General features: G+C 35.5%; 1 protein-coding gene across 1 annotated transcript in view; it reads right to left on the bottom strand.

Moving 5' to 3' along the window:
• PAK2 (p21 (RAC1) activated kinase 2) overlaps positions 1 to 20,633 on the bottom strand; it is a 76,308-nt gene that overhangs the window by 6,234 nt on the left and 49,441 nt on the right. The window contains exons 4-13 of the mRNA XM_065942388.1: positions 20,340 to 20,487; positions 18,736 to 18,767; positions 17,683 to 17,790; positions 16,059 to 16,191; positions 14,055 to 14,118; positions 12,616 to 12,664; positions 12,026 to 12,138; positions 10,479 to 10,596; positions 8,242 to 8,341; positions 5,881 to 6,077 (exon numbers count right to left, since the gene is read on the bottom strand). Of these exons, the coding sequence (XP_065798460.1) occupies positions 5,881 to 6,077; positions 8,242 to 8,341; positions 10,479 to 10,596; positions 12,026 to 12,138; positions 12,616 to 12,664; positions 14,055 to 14,118; positions 16,059 to 16,191; positions 17,683 to 17,790; positions 18,736 to 18,767; positions 20,340 to 20,487 (1,062 nt within the window). The remainder of the gene's footprint in view (positions 1 to 5,880; positions 6,078 to 8,241; positions 8,342 to 10,478; positions 10,597 to 12,025; positions 12,139 to 12,615; positions 12,665 to 14,054; positions 14,119 to 16,058; positions 16,192 to 17,682; positions 17,791 to 18,735; positions 18,768 to 20,339; positions 20,488 to 20,633) is intronic.

Raw genomic sequence — 20,633 nt, 5'->3', positions numbered from 1 at the left:
CTACTTTTCCTTGTTTTAAACATCTCCCAAACACTGTTATTATCTCTAACATGACTCATATTCATGGCAATTTCAGTATACAAAGATGCTTGTTACAGTTCCTGGATGTCCTCTTTGATGTTCTTGTCTGCTCACCTGCCTCAGCCACACACATCCCATGGTCACATGCTATGCCATCGGTACCAGTAACTGCAACTATTAAATCTCAATTGTACTCCACCTCCTACCTTTTTCACTCCTAGTACCCGAATGCCAGCAATTCTTTGACTCCAATGGACTTAATTCCCATTGATCTTCCAGTGTCTATCATCCCTTTCACATGATCACTTCTTTGACCTTCTCACACTTCATAGTATTCACTTGGCTAAACATGGCTAAAATTCTGCCTATACCCACGCAGCTAAGTATGGAGGAGAAAAAAGATATACCCCTGGTACTGGCATCACTAACCTCACAGGGGCCCTTAGGGCTTCCAGCATTCACACTAGGTATCCCTGTTTCACTCACTCTCTCCCTCTCCTGTCTCTGTTCCAAGACACCATACATTACATTCACTTGTCATGGGTTCTACGGCTCCTCTTGGCTAGAGCAATTCCTCAGACTTTCTTTTTGACAACTTTGATAGTTTGGAGGAGTACTGGTCAGGTTTTATATTGTATGATGCCTCTCTACTGGAATTTTTCTTTATCTTTTTCTCTCTTGATTAGACTGAGATTATGGCTTCTGGGGAAGAAGATCAAAGTTAAAGAGTGCCAGGGCTTCCCTGATGGCTCAGTGGTAAAGAATCTGCCTGCCAATGCAGGAGACACAGGTTCGATCCCTGTGTCTGGGACAGTCTGGGAATATCCCACATGCCGCTGAGCAACTAAGCCCATGTGCCACAACTACTGAGCCTGTACTTTAGAGCCTGGGAGCAGCAACTACTGAAGCCTGCGCACCCTAGAGCCTGTGCTCCGCAACGAGAGAAGACACCGCAATGAGAAGCCCACTCACCACAACTAGAGAGCAGTTCCTGTTCACTGAAATGAGAGAAAAGCCTGGGCAGCAGCGAAGACCCAGCACAGACATAAATAAATAAATAAATAAATAACCTAATTTTTAAAAAGAGTGCCACTTTCATGACATCATATCAAAGGTATATACTATCAGCCATGATTCACCACTGATGGTACCGAGCTGATCTAAGCCTGGTTTAGGTAATGTTTGTCAGGTTTCTCCACTGTAATGTTATTCCTTTCTCCCCCTTTTCAAACTGTGCTCCTTGGAAGGAAACTCTCTGCAGTCTACACTTAAGGAAAGGGGAGTTAGGATCCATCTCCTTTGAGGTGGAATATCTACATACTTTATTCAGAATTCTTCTGAATAGGAGGTTTGTCTCTTCTGCCATATTTAGTTAATCACTTTTGTCATTTTACATACACACAGGCTCTTTCCTCCTGTCACTGTTATATTTAAACAATTTTATTTTTTTAAGATACTTAGATAAGAAAAATATTATATGTATATACCAACATAGTTGCTATTTCTAGTGCTCTTCATTTCTTTTTGTGGAACCACATTATCTCTTTCTTTCTGCTTAAAAGACTTCCTTTAATATTTCTTGTAGTATAGATCCACTGGTGATAAATTCAACTTCTGTATGTCTGAGAAAACCTTTATTTTACCTTAGTTTTTACAAGATTGTTGGCTGTAGATTTCTTAGTTGACTGGTTTCTTTTGTTTGTTTTAAAACTTTGTAACATATATCGAACACATAAGAGAACACCTAAAGTTGTCTCACAGCTCACTGATACTATTTCATTTTTTAAGAAATTCATTTCGGCCCTTATTTCTCATATTTATTATTATATCTATGATCATTAAATCACTAATCTATATTACCTGCCATTAATACAATCTCAAATTCTATAGTTACTACCTAAAAGTTAGATTTGAGTTAAAAAAAAAAAAAAGCTTTTAATGTCTCTATTTTTTTATCTGGAACGCAACTATTAAAATTATTTTAATGACCTTGTACATGAATTCTTTTATCTGTGTCAGTTCTGGGATGGTTTCAATAGATGGATTTTCCTCCTCATTATGGACTGTATTTTTCTGCTTTTTTAAACTGCCTGGTAGTACTCTGATTTGATTATTTCGGTGCTTACTGCTTTTGAACTGTGAGGCTGGAGAAGACTCTTGAGTGTCCCTTGGACTGCAAGGAGATCAAACCAGTCAATCCTAAAGGAAATCAATACTGAATATTCATTGGAAGGCCTGATGCTGAAGCTGAAACTCCAATACTTTGGCTACCTGATGTGAAGAGCCAACTCATTAAAAAAGACCCTGAGGCTGGGAAAGATTGAGGGCAGGAGGAGAAGGGAATGACAGAGGACGAGATGGTTGGATGGCATCACTGACTCAATGGACATGAATTTGAGCAAGCTCCAGGAGATAGTGAAACACAAGGAAGTCTGATATGCTGCAGTCCATGGGGCTGCAAACAGTTGGACATGACTGAGTGACTAAATAACAACCAATTAACTTATAAATATAGATGCAGCACTTTCAAAAAAAGTTGATAAGTTGAATATATCCTAAAAACTAGGATCAATGCTTAACTATGCAGTGCCTCAGGATGCAAGCCATATCTCTTCTATTGTCTGTCTATGCCCATTAGACCTGGTGACCTGATCTCAGAGCTTTAAAAAACTCTACAGCTAAAAAAAAAAAAAAAAATTCTACAGCTAACAACTTTATAAAAAAAAAAAAAAAATTCTACAGCTAACAACTTTATATTTCTATCCTGGATCCCAGACTTCCACATTCAACAGCCTATTCAATATATCCACATGGACACTTGGATATCTTAACAGGCACCTCAAACCTAACATGTCCAAAACAAGTTAAAGATGCTACTTCCTGATTTGGCACCTGCCACCTCCACTTCTCTACTTGCAGTCTTCCCCATTTCAGCCAAGGAGAGCCTCAGTTTCATCACTCCAATTGCTTAGGCCAAGCTCCTAGGGGCATCTCTCCCTCTCTGTCAGGTAGGCTCTCCTTTCAAAATACATTCAGAATCCAACTACTTTTTCCAGCCTCCCCCATCACCATTTAGGTCTCGGCTATCAGCATTTCTTGCCTGGATCACTGCATCAGTCTCCTAAAGTTGGTCTTCCTGCTTCTGCCTTTGCCTTTCTTGAGAATCTCTTCTCAACAAAGTAATCCCATCAAAATCTAAGAGTGATCCTGTTAAAACATAAGGAAGATCACTTTCACCTCTCTATTCAATACTCTCCAAGAGTCTCCTTGTCTTACTTGTGCAGAAGCCAAAATTCTTACAAAGGCCTAAGGTACCACAGTTGGCTTCATGTCTTAACTGATCCACCTTTTTTCTCCTGCTGTGGACTCAACTGTAGGCTAGCTATGCTGGAATCCTTAAGGATCTCTGAATACTTAAGAAATGCTCCTGCTTAGGGCCTTTACACATGATGGAAATGTTCTTCCCTTAAGTAACTGAGTTTCACTCCTATTTCCTATGTTCAAATGTTACCTCAGTGAAGCCTCCCCAACCACTCTTTTGAAATTGGACACTTGACTCTCTGCCTACCAGTCCCAGTACTTAAGGGTCCATCATTTAACATATTACATTATTTCTATTCTAAAAATTGTCTTCCTTCCCCTTCTATAGTGGCAGAAATTTTTGTTGGTTATTTAAGACTGTACCTTACACAGCATCTTATTGATCTGAGTGTCTTGAGCAAGTATTCAAATCAGTGTTTGCCAAACATATGAATGAACCAGTTTGGCAGTTTTAAAAACTGTTCTGCAGAGTTTTAAAATTAATCACTTCTATATAAATACTTTAATTGCTCAGTTGAACTGGAATCTCTGCAAGAGGATAAAAAGCACTAGGAAAATAAGCATCAAAATCCAACACAATCCCGACAGAGAACCTTCTACATATACCCATTTCACTGGCCTCTGTAGCTCATTTTACAGCATATCCAACTTATTTTGAAAAAAAATTTTTTTTTTAAATTTCTGGCAATAAGTCTGTAGTCATGTATGGTATTTCAAAACTTTAAAATAATTACTTCACTGAGATGAAATTCACGTCACCCTTTTAAAATGTACAATTTAAGGTCTTTAGTATATTTGCAAGACTATACAGCCATCACTAATGTCTAATTGCAGTACATTTTTATCCTTCCAAAAAGAACACTCACATGTATTACATTTCCTCCTCTCTTCAGTTCCTGTAAACTACTAATCTGTCTCTATGGATGTGCCTATTCCAGAGACTTCATAGTCAGTTGATCATTATTTGAGGATTCCAATAGGTGAATTTACCTGTTCACTAAAATTAATCTGTAACCCCCAGGTCAATACTCTCAGTGCTTCTGTGGTCATCTATAAACATTTGCAGAGAGGTGAAAAGCAGAGTACTGTTCAGCATTCCTAAGGGCAAGAAGGCTATGATGTACCTTATGGAGAAAATGTACTAGTTTGATAAGGTAAATTCAAGCATGAGTTACAGTGGCTGTAAGTCCAACATGACTGAATCAACAATACATATTAAATAAAGTGTATTTAAACAGAAATAGATATAAAACAAGGTGAGGTACTGATCAGGTGACAAAAATGTGACCAAGGCAAGCAGGAACCTCGCCCTATACTTCTTCTAGAAGCAACGGTTCAGTATTTGTTAATTCAGTGTTTGCTGTTTTATAGAACCTAACTACCACAAATGAGGAATCAATCAAGGGAATCTGACAATATGTAATCTTTTATGTCTGACTTCTTTCACTTATCATAATGCCTTCAAGGTTCAATGCAGCATGCATCTGTACATCTTTTCCTTTGTTAAAGCTAAATAACATCCCACTGTGTGGACATACTACTTCTGTCTATTCACTCAGCAGGTGACAGACATCTGGGTTGTTTCCACCTTTTGGCTATTATGAATAATGCTGCTATGAACATTTGTGGACAAGTTCTTGGGTGAATATATACTTTTAATTCTCTTGGTTATTTACCTAGCAGAGGAATTGCCAAGTTACATGGTAACTCAATGTCAATTTTTAAAGAAACTGTCAAACTGTTTTCCAAAGTGCTATACCATTTTACATTCCCACTAGCAATGCATGAGGGTTCCAGTTTCTCCAGATTCTCACCAATACTTATCATTTTCTGCCTTTTTTATTACAGTCATTCTAGTAGGCATGAAGTGATCTTACTGAGGTTCTGATTTGCATTTCCTTAATAACTACTGATATGGAGTTATATACGGTAATGTAAAAAAAGGAAGGAAAGAGGAGAGGGAGGGTAGGAGGAAGAGAAGGAATGGAGAAAAGGAGGAAGGGAGGAAGAAAAGGAAAGAAAAACGAGAGAAAGAAGGAAAGTTGGAACTGTACCTCTGCTGCTGGAACATGAAACCGTTTAAAGTCTACTGACTTTATCTGTTTCTGGGGACCCTCACTCTTTTGTCTGAATATGGGCTTTAACACTGCCATCTACCCAGCCTTCTCACAGATGGGATCCTGCTTTCCTCTTTGTACCTGGGGGTACAGAGGCCAAAGTTCAAAGTCAAACCTGAAGGTCATATCTAGAGTCTCTTAATTTTACAGAAAACTGAGCAAATCCTTATTTATGTGCAAATTTAGAAACAATACAGCTTATCAAAAAATTACAAACTCTTCAACCTAACACACTCAACTCAGTAACTCAGAAGCAAATACTTTTTAGATACAGAGTGAGAGAAGAGACTGGGTTTTTTTGGTTTTAATCAATTTTGTATCCTAAATCCTTGGCCAGTGCCTAGCACATGCAAGTTCTAAATTAATGATTTAAAAGAAAATTATTTTTCTGAAAGTAAGGTTAGTGTTTAACTAGTCTTACCCTCAAAGGATTTTCATTGAGGTATGGAGGCTCTCCTTCTACCATCTCAATAGCCATGATACCCAGAGACCAGATGTCTACTTTAGGCCCATAAGCTTTCCGTGTAACCACCTCTGGTGCCATCCAGTATGGCGTTCCAACCATGGTACTCCGCTTACTCTGCTCAGGGGTGATCTGGGCGCAGAAACCAAAGTCAGCTACAAAACAAAAAAATACAAAACATCTTGAGTTAATGGAGTCCATGGGTTGTTTTAGGAGTTTACTTTATATGACTTTAAGAATGTATTAATAAGCGAGAATGGACTTCCAGATATTTTGATGTTATACACTCTCACTTTTTAACTTTTACTTCCCAAAACAAGAAGGTAAATTATTAAGAAGGTTTTTATTCTAAACAATTAATTTTATCCTAAAACTTTTAATAAAGTTGAAAAAGATCTAAAAGAAAAAGTTACCAAAGCTGGACACCAAAACTGTGTCCACTGTCAATCAGGTAAAGGTCAGGAAGTGGACACTACTTTTGAAGGAAAAAAAACAGAAGCTAGAATTAATAAGAAGCATATGAGAGCCCAGAAAAAGAACACATTTAACTGCAACTGTACTCACAAGGTCTTCACCAGCATTACTCTATTCCAACCACCTCATTTTATAACTGAGGAGCAGGATACCTAATTTAGAACCCAGCATTAATTCAGTAGGAAAGTCAACATAAGAATCTAGAACCGTTTCCTTCCTTCTACTGTTAAACTCATTCTATTCCACATGTAAATACTGTTAACATTTAGGTCTGTAAGTTCTGGACTTTTGTTATGCATTTCCAAATATTAAAAAACTATCTACAAACTGCTTGGTTTATTTTACTTAAATATTTTACTTAGGATACTTTGTAAATTGCTTTTTAAAACTATTTTTAGAGATCTTTCTGTATTACGATATTAACCTACCTTATTATTGTAACTACACAACTTTACAGAACATAAAAACACCATAATGTATTTAACCATTTCTGTACTACTAGATTATTTTAGATATTGTTGGTTTTTCTTTACAAGGTTGCAGAGAACATTTTTGTACTTATTGCTGTGCATATGTTCAGCAATTCTATAGCAGACAGTCTTAAAAAAGCAATTGTTAGGTCAAATCATAACATTTATAGCTAAAATGAGTGCTTATAAAACTGTTTCAAGTACCTCATAAGAAAAAACATACCACATTATAACTTTATGATAGATACATTTATTATTATGACTTTCATTTTACAAATGGGGAAACTGAGGCACACCAAGATCATTCATCTAGTGAGTGGCAGAGCCAGGGTAAAATATTATCCCAAAAGGTCAAATTTAGTTTACCTGTGTATCCACCAAAAATCTATGAGAATATCAATTTCTAGCTTTCCTACTAAAATTACAATTATTAACTATATATTTTGACCATTAAATAGAAACTAAATCCTCATTCTTGCAGTTGAATAACCTCTGAAGGATTTTTTTCTCCCCCACTTTTTGGCTGGACTACAGAGTTTATGGGATCTTAGTTCCCCAACCAGGGATTGAACTCACACCCCCAGAGTCTTAACCATTGGACCATCAGGGAAGGCCCTGAAGAATCTATTTTAAAAAAGAGATGTTGAAAAAGGAGTCAAATTCTCTAGGCAAACAGAAGAAATAGTTTTTGGTCTCCTGATCCAAGAAATGTCTTGCATTTTGCATAGTTGGAGAAACCTCAGTAGAAGTTCTTGAATCCTCCAGAGGGCATGATTGGAACTGAGATTATAGCCAGCAGAGGAAGAGAGTTTCTTTTTCCCCCATGACTCTATCATGTCTGATACAGAAGACAATTAGGGAAAGGGGTTTACAAACGATTTTCTCCCTAAAAATGTCATCTCTGATGTCTGGGTCACACAGGCCTCTCCTAATTAGACCACCATCTACCAAATTCAAAGAAAGACGAAGAGCATAATGAGAAAAATCTACCCCAACAGGTAGCAGAGACAAATCCAAGTTTATGTTTGGAAGACAGCACCAATATTACAATAGTACCAGGTACTGCTCCTCAGTGTTTTACATTTTTAGTACTCAGAAAAATTCTCTGAGATAGGTACTATTATTTTCCTTATCATACAAATGAGGAAATAAACATAAACAGATTACATAATTTCACCCAAAATTATTCAGCAAGTAGTAGCAGATCCACTATTTAAACTCAAGTTGTCCAACTGGTCCCTATCTTTTTACTACTATTCTCCCCCACTCCATGTATTGTCATCAAAATGTTAATAGCAGGAAAGAGTTTTTACTTAAACAAAAGGCAGAAAATTTTAAGTAACATACAAATGTTATCTGTTCACTTGTTACTCACTAAGTTTAACAGATCCTTCCATGCCCAAAAGCACATTGTCACTTTTGATGTCTCTGTGGATCACTTGGTTAGCATGTAAAAACTCCAATGCCTGTAAACACTGAACAGAAAAAAAACACCTATCAATGAAATTGTCCCTGAAAAGTCTAAGGGAAGTTCATATACACTATTTATCTGAGTACCACCTCTAGTATCTAGCAGAAGACACTCTAATAATACATTTACAGAGAAAAAAATTCTGTCACATGCAAAGTTACAAAAATAAGACACCTTAAATAATAAGATCCTGTTCTTCCTACTCTGGTCTTATCCAGAAACAACTATTAAATAATGTCTTATCTAGTCTTATTTCTGCCACAGGTTATTTAATACCATAAGAATATCACTTACTCTTCAATGTTCTCATTTATGAAATGAATGGGTGGGTCAATATGATTTCTAGGCCTGTTTAGGTTGAAATTTAAATGTCTACAGGTACGCAGCACTTGGTAAACATGCACAAGGCTTTCGAGATATCATTTCAACAGTAATGGGGACTTCCCAAGTAGTTCACTGGTAAAGAATCCGCCTGCCAAAGCAGGAGCCACACGAGACGCTGGTTTGACCCCTGGGTCGGGAAGATCCTCTAGAGGAAATGGCAACCCACTCCCGTATTCTGGCCTAGAGAATTTTAAGGACAGAGGAGCCTGACAGGCCACAGTCCATGGGGATGCAAAGAATTGGACATGACTGAGTGACTAACACTTTCACTTTTCAACAGTAAAGGATAAACTCATAATCATTCCTATCTGAATCTGAGATACTCAGAAATCTAATCAATATAAGACACTGGGGAGTCTGGATCTCTCCAGTTCTTCAGTGTGATGTAAAATGTTTTCTTCCTTTCTTCTATGGTAGGTTTTACATAAAGTTATATCCATATCCTAGATACTATGCCATATGTCAGAAAGCACTGAGTCAAAAGAGCAGAAAAAGTACTCTCACTTCCTTAAAAACAGAATGAAATTAAATTTTCAAAATCTGCTTGCTATGTTTTTTTTTAATGTAAACCACATACAAATTGTAACTTGGAAAAAGTTGTTTTTATTTCTTATCCGCATTAAAGTAGAACAACAAATAAAGTCTGTACATCTTTACAACTAAAAATCTCATTCAAAACACACTAGAGCAGCGTTGGTGGTATAGTGGTGAGCATAGCTGCCTTCCAAAACACTGCACTACTCAAAGAAAAAAACTAGATTAACTGTATATTACTGCATCACATCCACCAAGCATTTAAGCAGATTTCTGAAAAGAATAAATCCCCAGAAAAATACTTGTAGTATGAATAAGTAGAAGAACTCTTAAAAAAACTTTATACCAATTAGGAATAAATAGAGGAACTCTTGAAATAACTTTATACCAACTATGAAAAAAAAATTATTAGAAAAACAAATTAAATATAAATAAATTCTTGTTTATATCAACTTTTAAGTGACCAAACATTCTTCGTTTTTTCAGACATTCATTGTTAAGCGATATATTATTAAACTATCATATTTAAAACTATTAAAAAGTTCTTATTTCCATCCTTCTGGAAACAATCACAAAGATTATCCATTGAATGAAGCATAATTATACCAGAATTAAAATCTTTGAAGAATACTTTTTAAAAAAAATGCCAAATAAAAGATGAAAAAAGAAAAACATCACATATATTGTCCTTACATGAACAAAGGTTATAATTTACTTATAATTCACTGTAAAAATGAGGGAAGCCAAATAACAGGAAACATAACAGTTGTAAGAACTGTCACAATTTCGCCCTTTGTGACAATGATTCCTAGGATTCGAAGTAGTGTCTCAGTTTTAATGACAATAGGCAAATCATTAACCCAAGTTTCATCCACAGGAAAAAGATTACATGGAAGAAAGAAAGACTCATTTTGGCTTAGATGCAGGCAATGTGACAGAATTCCACTGGCCTAAACAAACAGCGTGTCTCAAAATTCATTAATGAATATCATTTCACTGGTCACCTTTAAGGAAATCAATAAAACCACAAGCAGACGCATTAATTAACACCCAGGGAGAATATGTGTACCACTTTGTCTTTGTTTCCGCTGTCGAGTGGGGTGTTTTTAATGGCACCCCCTCTTACCCTCAAAAGTATCCTACTTGAAAAAATAAATATTTCCCCTTTTTCAACTCTGTTAACCACATGTTACTGTAACTTATCAAAAAAGGAGCAAACTCACCTCTCTGCACACAGCAGCTATCTGCGCTTCATCCATGCATGTCTCTGTTACAACATCAGTAAGTGATCCTCCAGCTAGGTATTCCATGACCACAAACAATTCATCTCCCACCAGGTAACTAAAAAAGAACATACAAAGTCTATCCACACTTTCACTTTTTTTGAATACATGGCACTCTATATTGAAGATTTCAATTATTAGACACCCTGATAAAAAAACCTAGAAAGCTGGTAGCTTTGATAGCTAGAAGAACACTGAAAAGCTGCTTTGTAACAGCACAGAAAAGCAACAGAAGGTCATTATGATTTTCCTAAATCACTTTAAAATCTGTCCACAATTCTAACTTGAGTGTGTACATAGATTATTCCAATTAAAATCACCCTGTATGGTATGAATTTCCAGATGATGGAGGCCTCCAGGAGATGGAGACCTGGAAAGGTTAGGTAACTCATACAAGGTCACACAGCCAGTAGGTGACAGAACCAGAGTCTGAAACTAAGCACAACTCGTTCCAAAGCTCATGGCTTATCTTAACCACCCATGCTTCACTGACTTGAAATACTATTTTAAAAAGCAGAGAAATGTACCTGGAAAGTTGATTTCTATAAACATGGTCTCCAGAGGTAGGCCTACAGTCTACAAGTATGTTTTCTCTTAATCCATTCAAAACAAATTTAAATGTGGAAATTTAAAAAGTCACCTATAATTCCCTATCTCCAATACAACCACTACTGTAATTCTCACTTATTTTTCTACTATTTTTCTTTCATTCACATAGACATCCTGCTTTAAAAACAAATCTGTTGTAAGGGAATTTCCTGTTGGCCCAGTGATCAGGACTTCATACTCTCACTGCCAACCTGTGGGCAGGGAACTAAAATCCCATATGCTGCATAGAAAAATACATAATTTTCTCTTCTACTTTTTGTTCTGTTATTTAACATCAATTCCTAAATTATATGAGGTTTTGATAAACATGTTATTTTCCCAAGACAAAATATGAAATAAAATTGACCTGAAAGTTTAAAAATTGAGTGGCCAACCACCTCTGTATCAAGACATGAATCACAGCCAATCTTTCCATAGTGTTTCTGCTCCTGATCATTTGTACTTATTATGAGCACTAGTAGCAACGTCCTTCATTTAACTGCCTTCTCTTGATTGCCAACTGATACCTAAGTAGAAAAGGGACCGTCTAAACTGTGACATGGGCTTCCCTGGTGGCTCAGTCGGTAAAGAATCCACCAGCAATGAGGGAGACCTGGGTTCAGTCCCTGGGTTGGGAAGATCCCCTGGAGGAGGGCAGGGCAACCCACCCCAGTATTCTTGCCTGGAGAATCCCCAAGGACAGAGGAGCCTAGAGGGCTACAGTCCACGGGGTTGCAAAGAGTCGGACACAACTCATTGACTAAGAGCACAAACTGTAACATGCTATTTTCACCTCTCTCCCTACTTTGAGTTTACTTTTCAGTGTTGACACTCAACCCTAGCCTGGCTAATCTCCAAAACCATTTTCCTCCCAATGTTTAAGAAAAATTTCTATTTACCTGTCCAAGAAATTAACTATATTGGGATTCTTTAATTCTTTCATCACCAGAATCTCATTAATGATCAATTCCTTCTTTGGCTGCTTCTGTAAGTTAATCTGCTTAATAGCAACCTATGATGGAAACAGGAAAAAAAAATCAGAAAAGTTTCCTAATTCTCTTAGAAAATCATAAACACTAATAAGTTAATCATCTAATTTACTACATACATCGTATACAGTGAGATTATAATTTACTCATAGGCAGTACTTTAATTTCCACACTGCCTATGCACAATTCTTTGTAATACAGAAGCCCCAATATTTTCAGATTTCTCTTGAAATCTAAACCCAAGGTCAGTCTAGTACCAGGAATTAATCCTCTTTTCATCCAAACCAGGAAAATAGTTTTTAAAATGTTTATTTATGAAACTAAACACATAATTACTTCTTCTTTCCCCTCAATAGGAAGACACTATAAAATTATCTAGAGTAATCCTTCAACATATTCAACTGAAAAAGAAATTCCTCATTGATTATTCACAGGCAGGTCTAGGTTCTTCCTAGAGTAAAAGCTAATGGTACACCCAGAGGTATGAAAAAGTTGCTTACCTCCTGTCCCAATGCCACATCAGTAGCAGTGAAAACTGTGCCAGAAGCCCTAGAGAAAAAAAGACACATGCAGATTTAAGATGTCTAAATCATTCTCATTTATAACATCCAAAGACTTTATACTCAAAACAAAGGGGGTTAAAGAACACCGAAGACGGAACATCTTTTAAAAAAGTAAAAGCAAAAACAAAGGGGGGAAGAGTAAGAAAAAGAGGTAATCCTTGTGGCCAAAACTTAGGCTAGAAATTTGTCATAAATTTCAGACCTACAAAAATACAGAAAAAAGATCAGACAAAAAGAAAACAGTAACATATACTCATGGATTTATTTCCCTGCTTAAGAAACAAAAGAACTACAAACAAATTTAAAGGTTCTTATGTGGCCTTTCCAAAGGCATCCTCCCTCTTCCCCAAAGTAATCTGTGCTGTACATTCACTCTGTATTTGATGTGCATAATTTCCACATGTTTCTCTATACTTTACTAAGGACACAGGTGTGTACCACTACAGAAGATATTTAACATATTTTTAAAACTTCATATAAATGATTTCATTTTATGTATTTTTCTATAATTTGCTTTTCTGATTCAACACTGAATTGAGGGCTATAGTCTATGGGGTTGCAGAGTCAGACATGACTGAGCAACTAACACTTTCACTTTTTCATACCACTATTTATTTATCCATTATTAGGCTCAAGGATACTAACATGATTATCAATTTTTTGTTATTAAAACCAGAGGTGCAATTAAATTTTATTTTTAAAAGGAAATTCATAAAAGTTGTCAAAAAGACTTAAGCTCACTCTCAAAATTCACAGAATAATCTTCAGAGTATTAACATTAAGAATTCAAGATGTTCATCTGCTCTCAAGCAATAGAAAAGAAAGATTGTATAGTTTTAAAATACAAATTATTGGGAATTCCCTGAGGGGCCAGTGGTTAGGACTCTGAGCTCCACTGTGGGAGACTTGGATTTGATCCCTGGTCAGAGAACTAACATCCCATAAGTCATGTGGCATGGCCATAAAATAAATAAATAAATAGTAATTTTTAAAAATGCAAACTATTAAACAAAATCAGGACAGTAGAATTAAACATCCATACTCATGATGTGACTAAAATGCATTTAAAGAAAGAAAACACTATAAACTTGAAGTAAATTTTCTTACTGTCCTTTAAATATTTGGTGGACAATTTTCCCACCCATCTAATCTCTTACCACCAATGTGAAATCACACTTAAGAAGCAGCAATGTACAATCACTGCTAAGTAGTACAGTATTTTAATAGCATCTAGAAACAAATTCAATACTTTTACACAAATCCAAGAATACTCCTCAGAGAATACCATAAGTGTTCAATGTCAGTAGGCAAAAGAGTTATCAAGGTGGACATCAAGAAAACATGAATATTCTGGTAATACAGTCACAAATACTTACCCTTGCCCAATTTTTTCATATCTTGTGTATTTTTTCTTAGGGTCACCTATGCTTACAATAGTTCCTATTTTAAATAAAAACAACAAAAATTTGGAAACTCAGTCAAGCATTTTAAAATTGTAAACTAACTCTGATAACATTATTTCCTTTAATAAACTCCAGTGATTTTAGAACATACATAACACTAAGTTTCAAAAATAATGTATGCTTCAAACACAAGAAATAAGCAATAAAAATAAAAAAGTATCAGAAGCAAGAAGATACATTATTTCCACTAGGTTAGACCTCCTAATGTCTTGATTATCCTACCACTTTCTAAAAAATGACGGCATTACAGAATGACCAACTATACTAGTTTTCCTGAGACTCAGGGGGTTCTTAGGATGTGACATGTTAAATTTTAAAACTTAACCAGAAAAAAAAAAACTTAACCAGTCAATTCCTGGGGAGAGGGCAAGTTAGTCATCCTACTTTTCATACTCCACTGAAATGTATCAACATTAAACTAAAGGTAAGTTATAAAACTACTTACTATGAGAAAAATATACATATAAAATATCCAAATGAAAAACCCTAATAGCTTTTCTAACTCTTCTCCTATATCTATCTTTCAATATATTTAGTAAATCACTTATTGCTATAAAGATTACTCTAATATAAACTAATCATACAATTGCTTAAGAAAAGTTCACAAAGCCACAACTAAGAAACAGGTTTTAAAATTAAATTAAATTTAAATTAAAACAGGATTCAGTTAAAAAAAAAGGGGGGTATGATTTTGTACATAAAATCCTAACATAGTCTTGTTACAAGTAAGTCCAAGCATGAGTAAATCACACTAAATTTTCACTTAAACTTTCACAAGGTAAAAGGAGAGAGGGGCATATCAAAGAAATTCACAGAAATAAACCAATTTTATATAGGTACTCAGCCTCAAGCCTATAGCCAATCTGTAATATTTTTCCTTGATGCCTCTAGGTCAGTGTCCTTTGTAACTGTAGTGGCTACAGACTTGTAATGAGATACTACTGCTACCCTCTCTCTGGCCTGTATGTATTATTCTGGGGCTTGATCCAGGCCAATGATAATTGATGGATGAAAATGGAGGAAAAACACATTTTATGCTTACACATATTATCTAGATAAGACATTTGGTTTATTCATTTAGGGACATTTTGTATTCTACAGGTGTGCATAAATATATACAAACTTTCTTTGATAAAGTTTCCAATTAGGACCTTTAGATTTGGCCCTCTGAGAAGTATTGCTCCCCAAAATACTGACTATTGCAAAGATGCTGCTCACGAGTCGGCACATAATAATAAGCAGGCAAAGAAGAGCATTATTTTGGCTTTACTACATTAACTGAAGCTGTTGTTCCTAGGAGAAAACAATTTAAGCCAAAATATAAGGTATAAATTAAGACCCATCCAGGCCAAATGTTTCAGGGGCTGTTACCAATTTAAGAATAATGTATATTACTCAGCCATTAAAAAGAATTCATTTGAATCAGTTCTAATGAGATGGATGAAACTGGAACCCATTATACAGAGTGAAGTAAGCCAGAAAGATAAACACCAATAGAGTATACTAACGAATATATATGGAATTTTAAAAGATGGTAACAATAACCCTATATGCAAAACAGAAAAAGAGACACAGATGTACAGAACAGACTTTTAGACTCTGTGGGAGAAGGCGAGGGTGGGATGTTCTGAGAGAACAGCATTGAAACAAGTATACTATCAAGGGTGAAACAGATCACCAGCCCAGGTTGGATGCATGAGACAAGTGCTCAGGGCTGGTGCACTGGGAAGACCCAGAGGGATGGGATGGAGAGGGAGGTGGGAGGGGGGATCGGGATGGGGAATACATGTAAATCCATGGCTGATTCATGTCAATGTATGGCAAAAACCACTATAATAATGTAAAGTAATTAGCCTCCAACTAATAAAAATAAATGGAAAAAAAAAAAAAGAATAATGTAAAATGTAGGCAACATACTTAATTTCTCCATAATCTCTTCATCTGTCATTTTGGCCTTCTTTTTCTGTTTGTCTGAAGTCTTGGCACCACCATCAACATTAGAATCACCAACTGGTGCAGGAATAGGATCAATTACAGATCGTGTATAAATCTGCAGAGAAACAGTTAATTACTAAGACTTGAAGAAAAATATTTTTAGGTATTCTTAACTGGCACACTATTCAATTCTTTGATTTTTGACAAAAACTAAGTTGTTTTCAGTGTTCTAAAGAATGAGAGTAATACTTTCAGACTTGTTATACCAAAGACTGGTAACTAAGAGCCAATGTGAAACATTTTTCTTAGGAACATCATATACATATGTTAAAAGTTTGTATAGCAAAACAGAAGATCTGTAAATGAAATTTAAGTGCAGTCAGATAAAAAATAATGTGCCAGAAATGAAGCAGAAACAAATACAACTTTAAAAATCATATTTTTCGACAAGAGAGAAATAAAGAGCAAAATAATGGGAATCCTGATGTTGCAATGTGAAAGTGTCAGTCACTCAGTCATGTCTGACTCTTTGCAACCCCAAGTACTGTAGCCCCCCAGGCTCCTCTGTCCATGGCATTCTCCAGGCAAGGATACTGGAGTGGGTTGCCATTTCCTTCTCCAGGGGATATTCCCGATCCAGGGACTGAGCCGTGTCCTGCGTTGTAGGCAGATTCTCTTCTGTCTGAGCCACTAGGGAAGCCTAACTATTATTAATTTCTACAAAAATTTTTACACAAATATAACTTCTATCATTTCGTTTCAAACAGTCAATTCTAAATGGTAAAGAAAATAGAGCCCTCTATCCATGAGGATCCAGTGGCAGTCAGAGTTTTAAACCTGCTTACTGTGCCAACACCTCACCATGCTCCGCTGACTTTATCTGTTAGTATAGGGAGTAGGACAGGACTCTTGCTGTCTCTGTCTAACGCTGTTATTGTTAAAATTCTCCCATATCTGTTAGAAATTTCACTCCTGGCAGCCTCCTGAATGATATTAATGTTTTAATAGAAATGTTAAATGGGAGATAAAATACATGCTTTGGATAAGAGCTAAGATCCAATTTCCAGACTTAGTACTTTTCTGCACTGAGATAAACAGAGAAAGGCAGAGAAGCAGATGAGTTCTCTGGAAGAGATGGTGTAATGCAGAAAGAAAACACAATATGCATTTTAACTTTTAAAGACCCATTCAGTTTTAATTTTCAAAAAAACTAGTTTTTTGATGAATAGTATTTAGGGGTAAAGATCTCCTAGTCAAATCCCCCATATTAAAATATTTTTAGCAGGAGGACTTTTTAAAAATCATGCATGCATGTATGGTCAGCCATGTCCAACTATTTGTGACCCCGTGGACTGTAGCCCATCAGGCTCCTCTGTCTGTGATATTTCTCAGGCAAGAATACTGGAATGGGTTGCCATTTACTTCTCCAGGGAATCTTCCTGACCCACAGATCGAACCTGCATCTCCTGCACTGGCAGGTGGATTCTTTACCACTGAGGCCAACTGGGAAACCCTTCTAAAAGTCACTGGAAATCAAATAGAGACTGCTGTTTTTTAAAACTCACATGCACAGACATACAACCCAGTTCATTAATCAGAAACTCACTGATTTTGTATGATCTGGTCGTGGGGCAATAACAGGAGGAGGAGTCTCTTCATCATCGTCATCTTCCTCTGTTACTACTGCTGATGTTTCCGATCCCTTGGTATTCAGCTGCATTTATCACATAAGTAAAGTAAAGGAGACAAGTCAAATGTAACAACAGATGAAAATACAACTATCTCTTTTTTTAACATACTTGGAAATATATTTACTAGCTCATTTCAAAGCAATAAAACCTTACTGGTTCTAATCTAATCATTTTAAAAGGTAATTCTATACATTACAGAAAAGTTTATGAAACAAATGTATACAGTAAATACCAAGTATTCTTAAGAGAGAATACTATATAGAATTTTATACCCTTTAAGCAAGCCCAAAAGTTAACAGTCACTTCATTTGTTAAGACCAAAACCAAAAATCCCCTGGGCTTTGTATAAGTCAGAGTTTTTCAGTTATTTAAAACAGTCAGATTCACCAGAAAGTGTTGGCTAACAAAGCAAAAGAAGAAGGCATTATCCTTTATACAGAATGTATTATTTGCCAGGTGGGTGCGATGTATGGATTTTACATGCTATTACATACAGTTTTCAAATAACTCCAGGAGACGGTTTCCTCCTAACTGAGGAACTGAAAATAAAACAGCTATTATTTGCAGGAGGTGTTTGTGTTTACATGGTAACTTAGATGAAGTTTCTGACAACTCTGAAGATTCTGACAGGCTTCTGATTGCTTAGTATATTTCCATAGTCTAGATTCGGTAAGATGGTGCCAGAGGAAAACACTGGCAAGTTTTTTGTATTCACGGTTATACATGAACACATTATCAAAGGTAACTAAACTGCGCTAATGATCATAAGTTTCAGTTACTTTAAGCATCATCAGAGGAAATCCTATTTGCTTAACACGGCTTCCTCAACTAATCAAGTACCTATCTAAAAGCATATATCAAGTAGTTATTTCTGAAGGCTGTAATTTATTTTGGAAAGTAAAATAAAAATTGAGATTTGTTTTGGGCAACTTAAAACAGGAGCTATAAGAAATAACATATTAACTTACTGCTGGTGTTCCAGAAGGGAAGCCATCCTTCTCTGAATACAAAAGAGAAAATAAAGCTAAGTTAACAATTCAAAAAATAAAACGACTTTTACACAATAAAGGAAGAAAAGACAAAAGCAAAGCAAGTGAAACGTTCTTACATTGATATCATTTTGAGTTGAATTAAAACTTAAGAAAAATAATATCAGTTTTTAAATAAGAATTTACACAAAACCATAAACCTCAAATTTAATAGAACTCTGTAAATATGCTAAAAGTCACTGAATTGCAAACATCAAGTGGGTGAATTTTAGAGCATAAAAATTATACCTTAATAAAAAATTTTATTGGAAACTATACCTATATTTATTAAAAATAAAACAGAAGTTTATTCATAATGATATTTTTCTCCAGCAAACTGCCTATCAAGGAACTTAGAGAAATCAACAGTAACTGTATAAAGGAAAATTACTGACATAAATTTTGATCAATATGAAAGCAAATCCCTGAAGGCAAAATCACAGTTCATGAAGACTAAATACCACAATATTCATTCTGGAGTTAGAACAGCAAATTTTGTATTATCCTTTAAAATGCCCAGACACACAAACACACAAACATACCATTTTCTGTTCAGATACCGATTTTAAATAATTATTCATTTATGCATTATTCATTTAACTGCATTTACTAATTGCAGTTGGCAATAAATCTGACCTTTTGCTAAGGATGTACTACTAGACTACGTAAAAAAGGTCTAAATTTGCCAAGTGGACCTTATTGGTTCTGAAAGGATATAATCAAATAAGTACAATCAATTAAAACTAAATGTATAATATTAGCTCAATCATATTATTTCTTAAAACTACATGTATGACTTAAGAGGGCAAAGAAACATTACTAAATAATAACCCATGATGTAATTAGCAAAATCCACACTGAGGGAAAACAGGACAAATGATTCTTTAACAAATAAACTGCAAGGAAAAGACAGCTTGAGTGCTAACATGAGGGCAGGAAGCCTACATAACAAAGAGATTCAAAAGTCACAATAATCGACTGTAATGTATGGATTTTTTTCTAGTCCTTATCTGAACAAATGAACTTAAAAAAAAATTCACTATTCTCCAATTCCTACCTGATGATATTTCAATTCTGAAGAATAAATTCTTTGAGTTCCAAAGCTTATATTTATACATATGATGGGTTTCAATTTTTGAGTGGAAAACATTTTTTACTTCAAAGTCTGTGCATTTATATACAGTAAAATAACCTGTCCCACTAGCAATAAATCTATTTCTAGTTTGAACATGTCTGTAAATCAGCCTCTTTCCCATCTGTTGCTGGAACTCATTCAAAAGCAGTGAAGAGAAAAAACAAATAAACAAAAGGTCAAAATATCCACTTTTGGCAAAACTAAGAGATTAATATAATCTCCAGACTCCAAATTATACATAAGAGCTGACCCCATTGGTTTTAAAAGGCAGATCTATGCTGGGGAAAAAGTAGAGACAACCACCATAGCTTAGCTCTTATTTTTTCAGAAGCAATCTTTTTATCTAGAAGTGCTCCATAACTCTGCAATCCCAGTTAAGTGAGCCTGTTACCATGGTCTGATGTCTTACCAGGAGGAGTAAAGCTCAGATATTTCTGCTTCACTGTATTAGAGTCATAGAACTTCAAGACGTCCAGCACTGCCTGAGGATTCTTCTTTTGCTCTAGTTTGGTGATATTGGAGGTCTGCAGTAATCGAGCCCACTGCTCTGGCATGCCCTAACAAAAAGATATTCAGAAATTAGTTGTTTTGAATTGCTTTAAGACCAATTTCCAGAAGAAAGCGACAAAATATATAAAATGAATCAACCTACACAATTGCAAGTTTGACTAAATTCTAAAAGGTCTAGTTTTCTAAATCTATG

Source organism: Muntiacus reevesi, chromosome 8 (genome assembly GCF_963930625.1).
Source record: "Muntiacus reevesi chromosome 8, mMunRee1.1, whole genome shotgun sequence".
NCBI classification, from domain to species: Eukaryota; Metazoa; Chordata; class Mammalia; order Artiodactyla; family Cervidae; genus Muntiacus; species Muntiacus reevesi.
The sequence above is the reverse complement of the archived record's forward strand: the minus strand, read 5'-3'. Positions and strand labels throughout refer to the sequence as shown.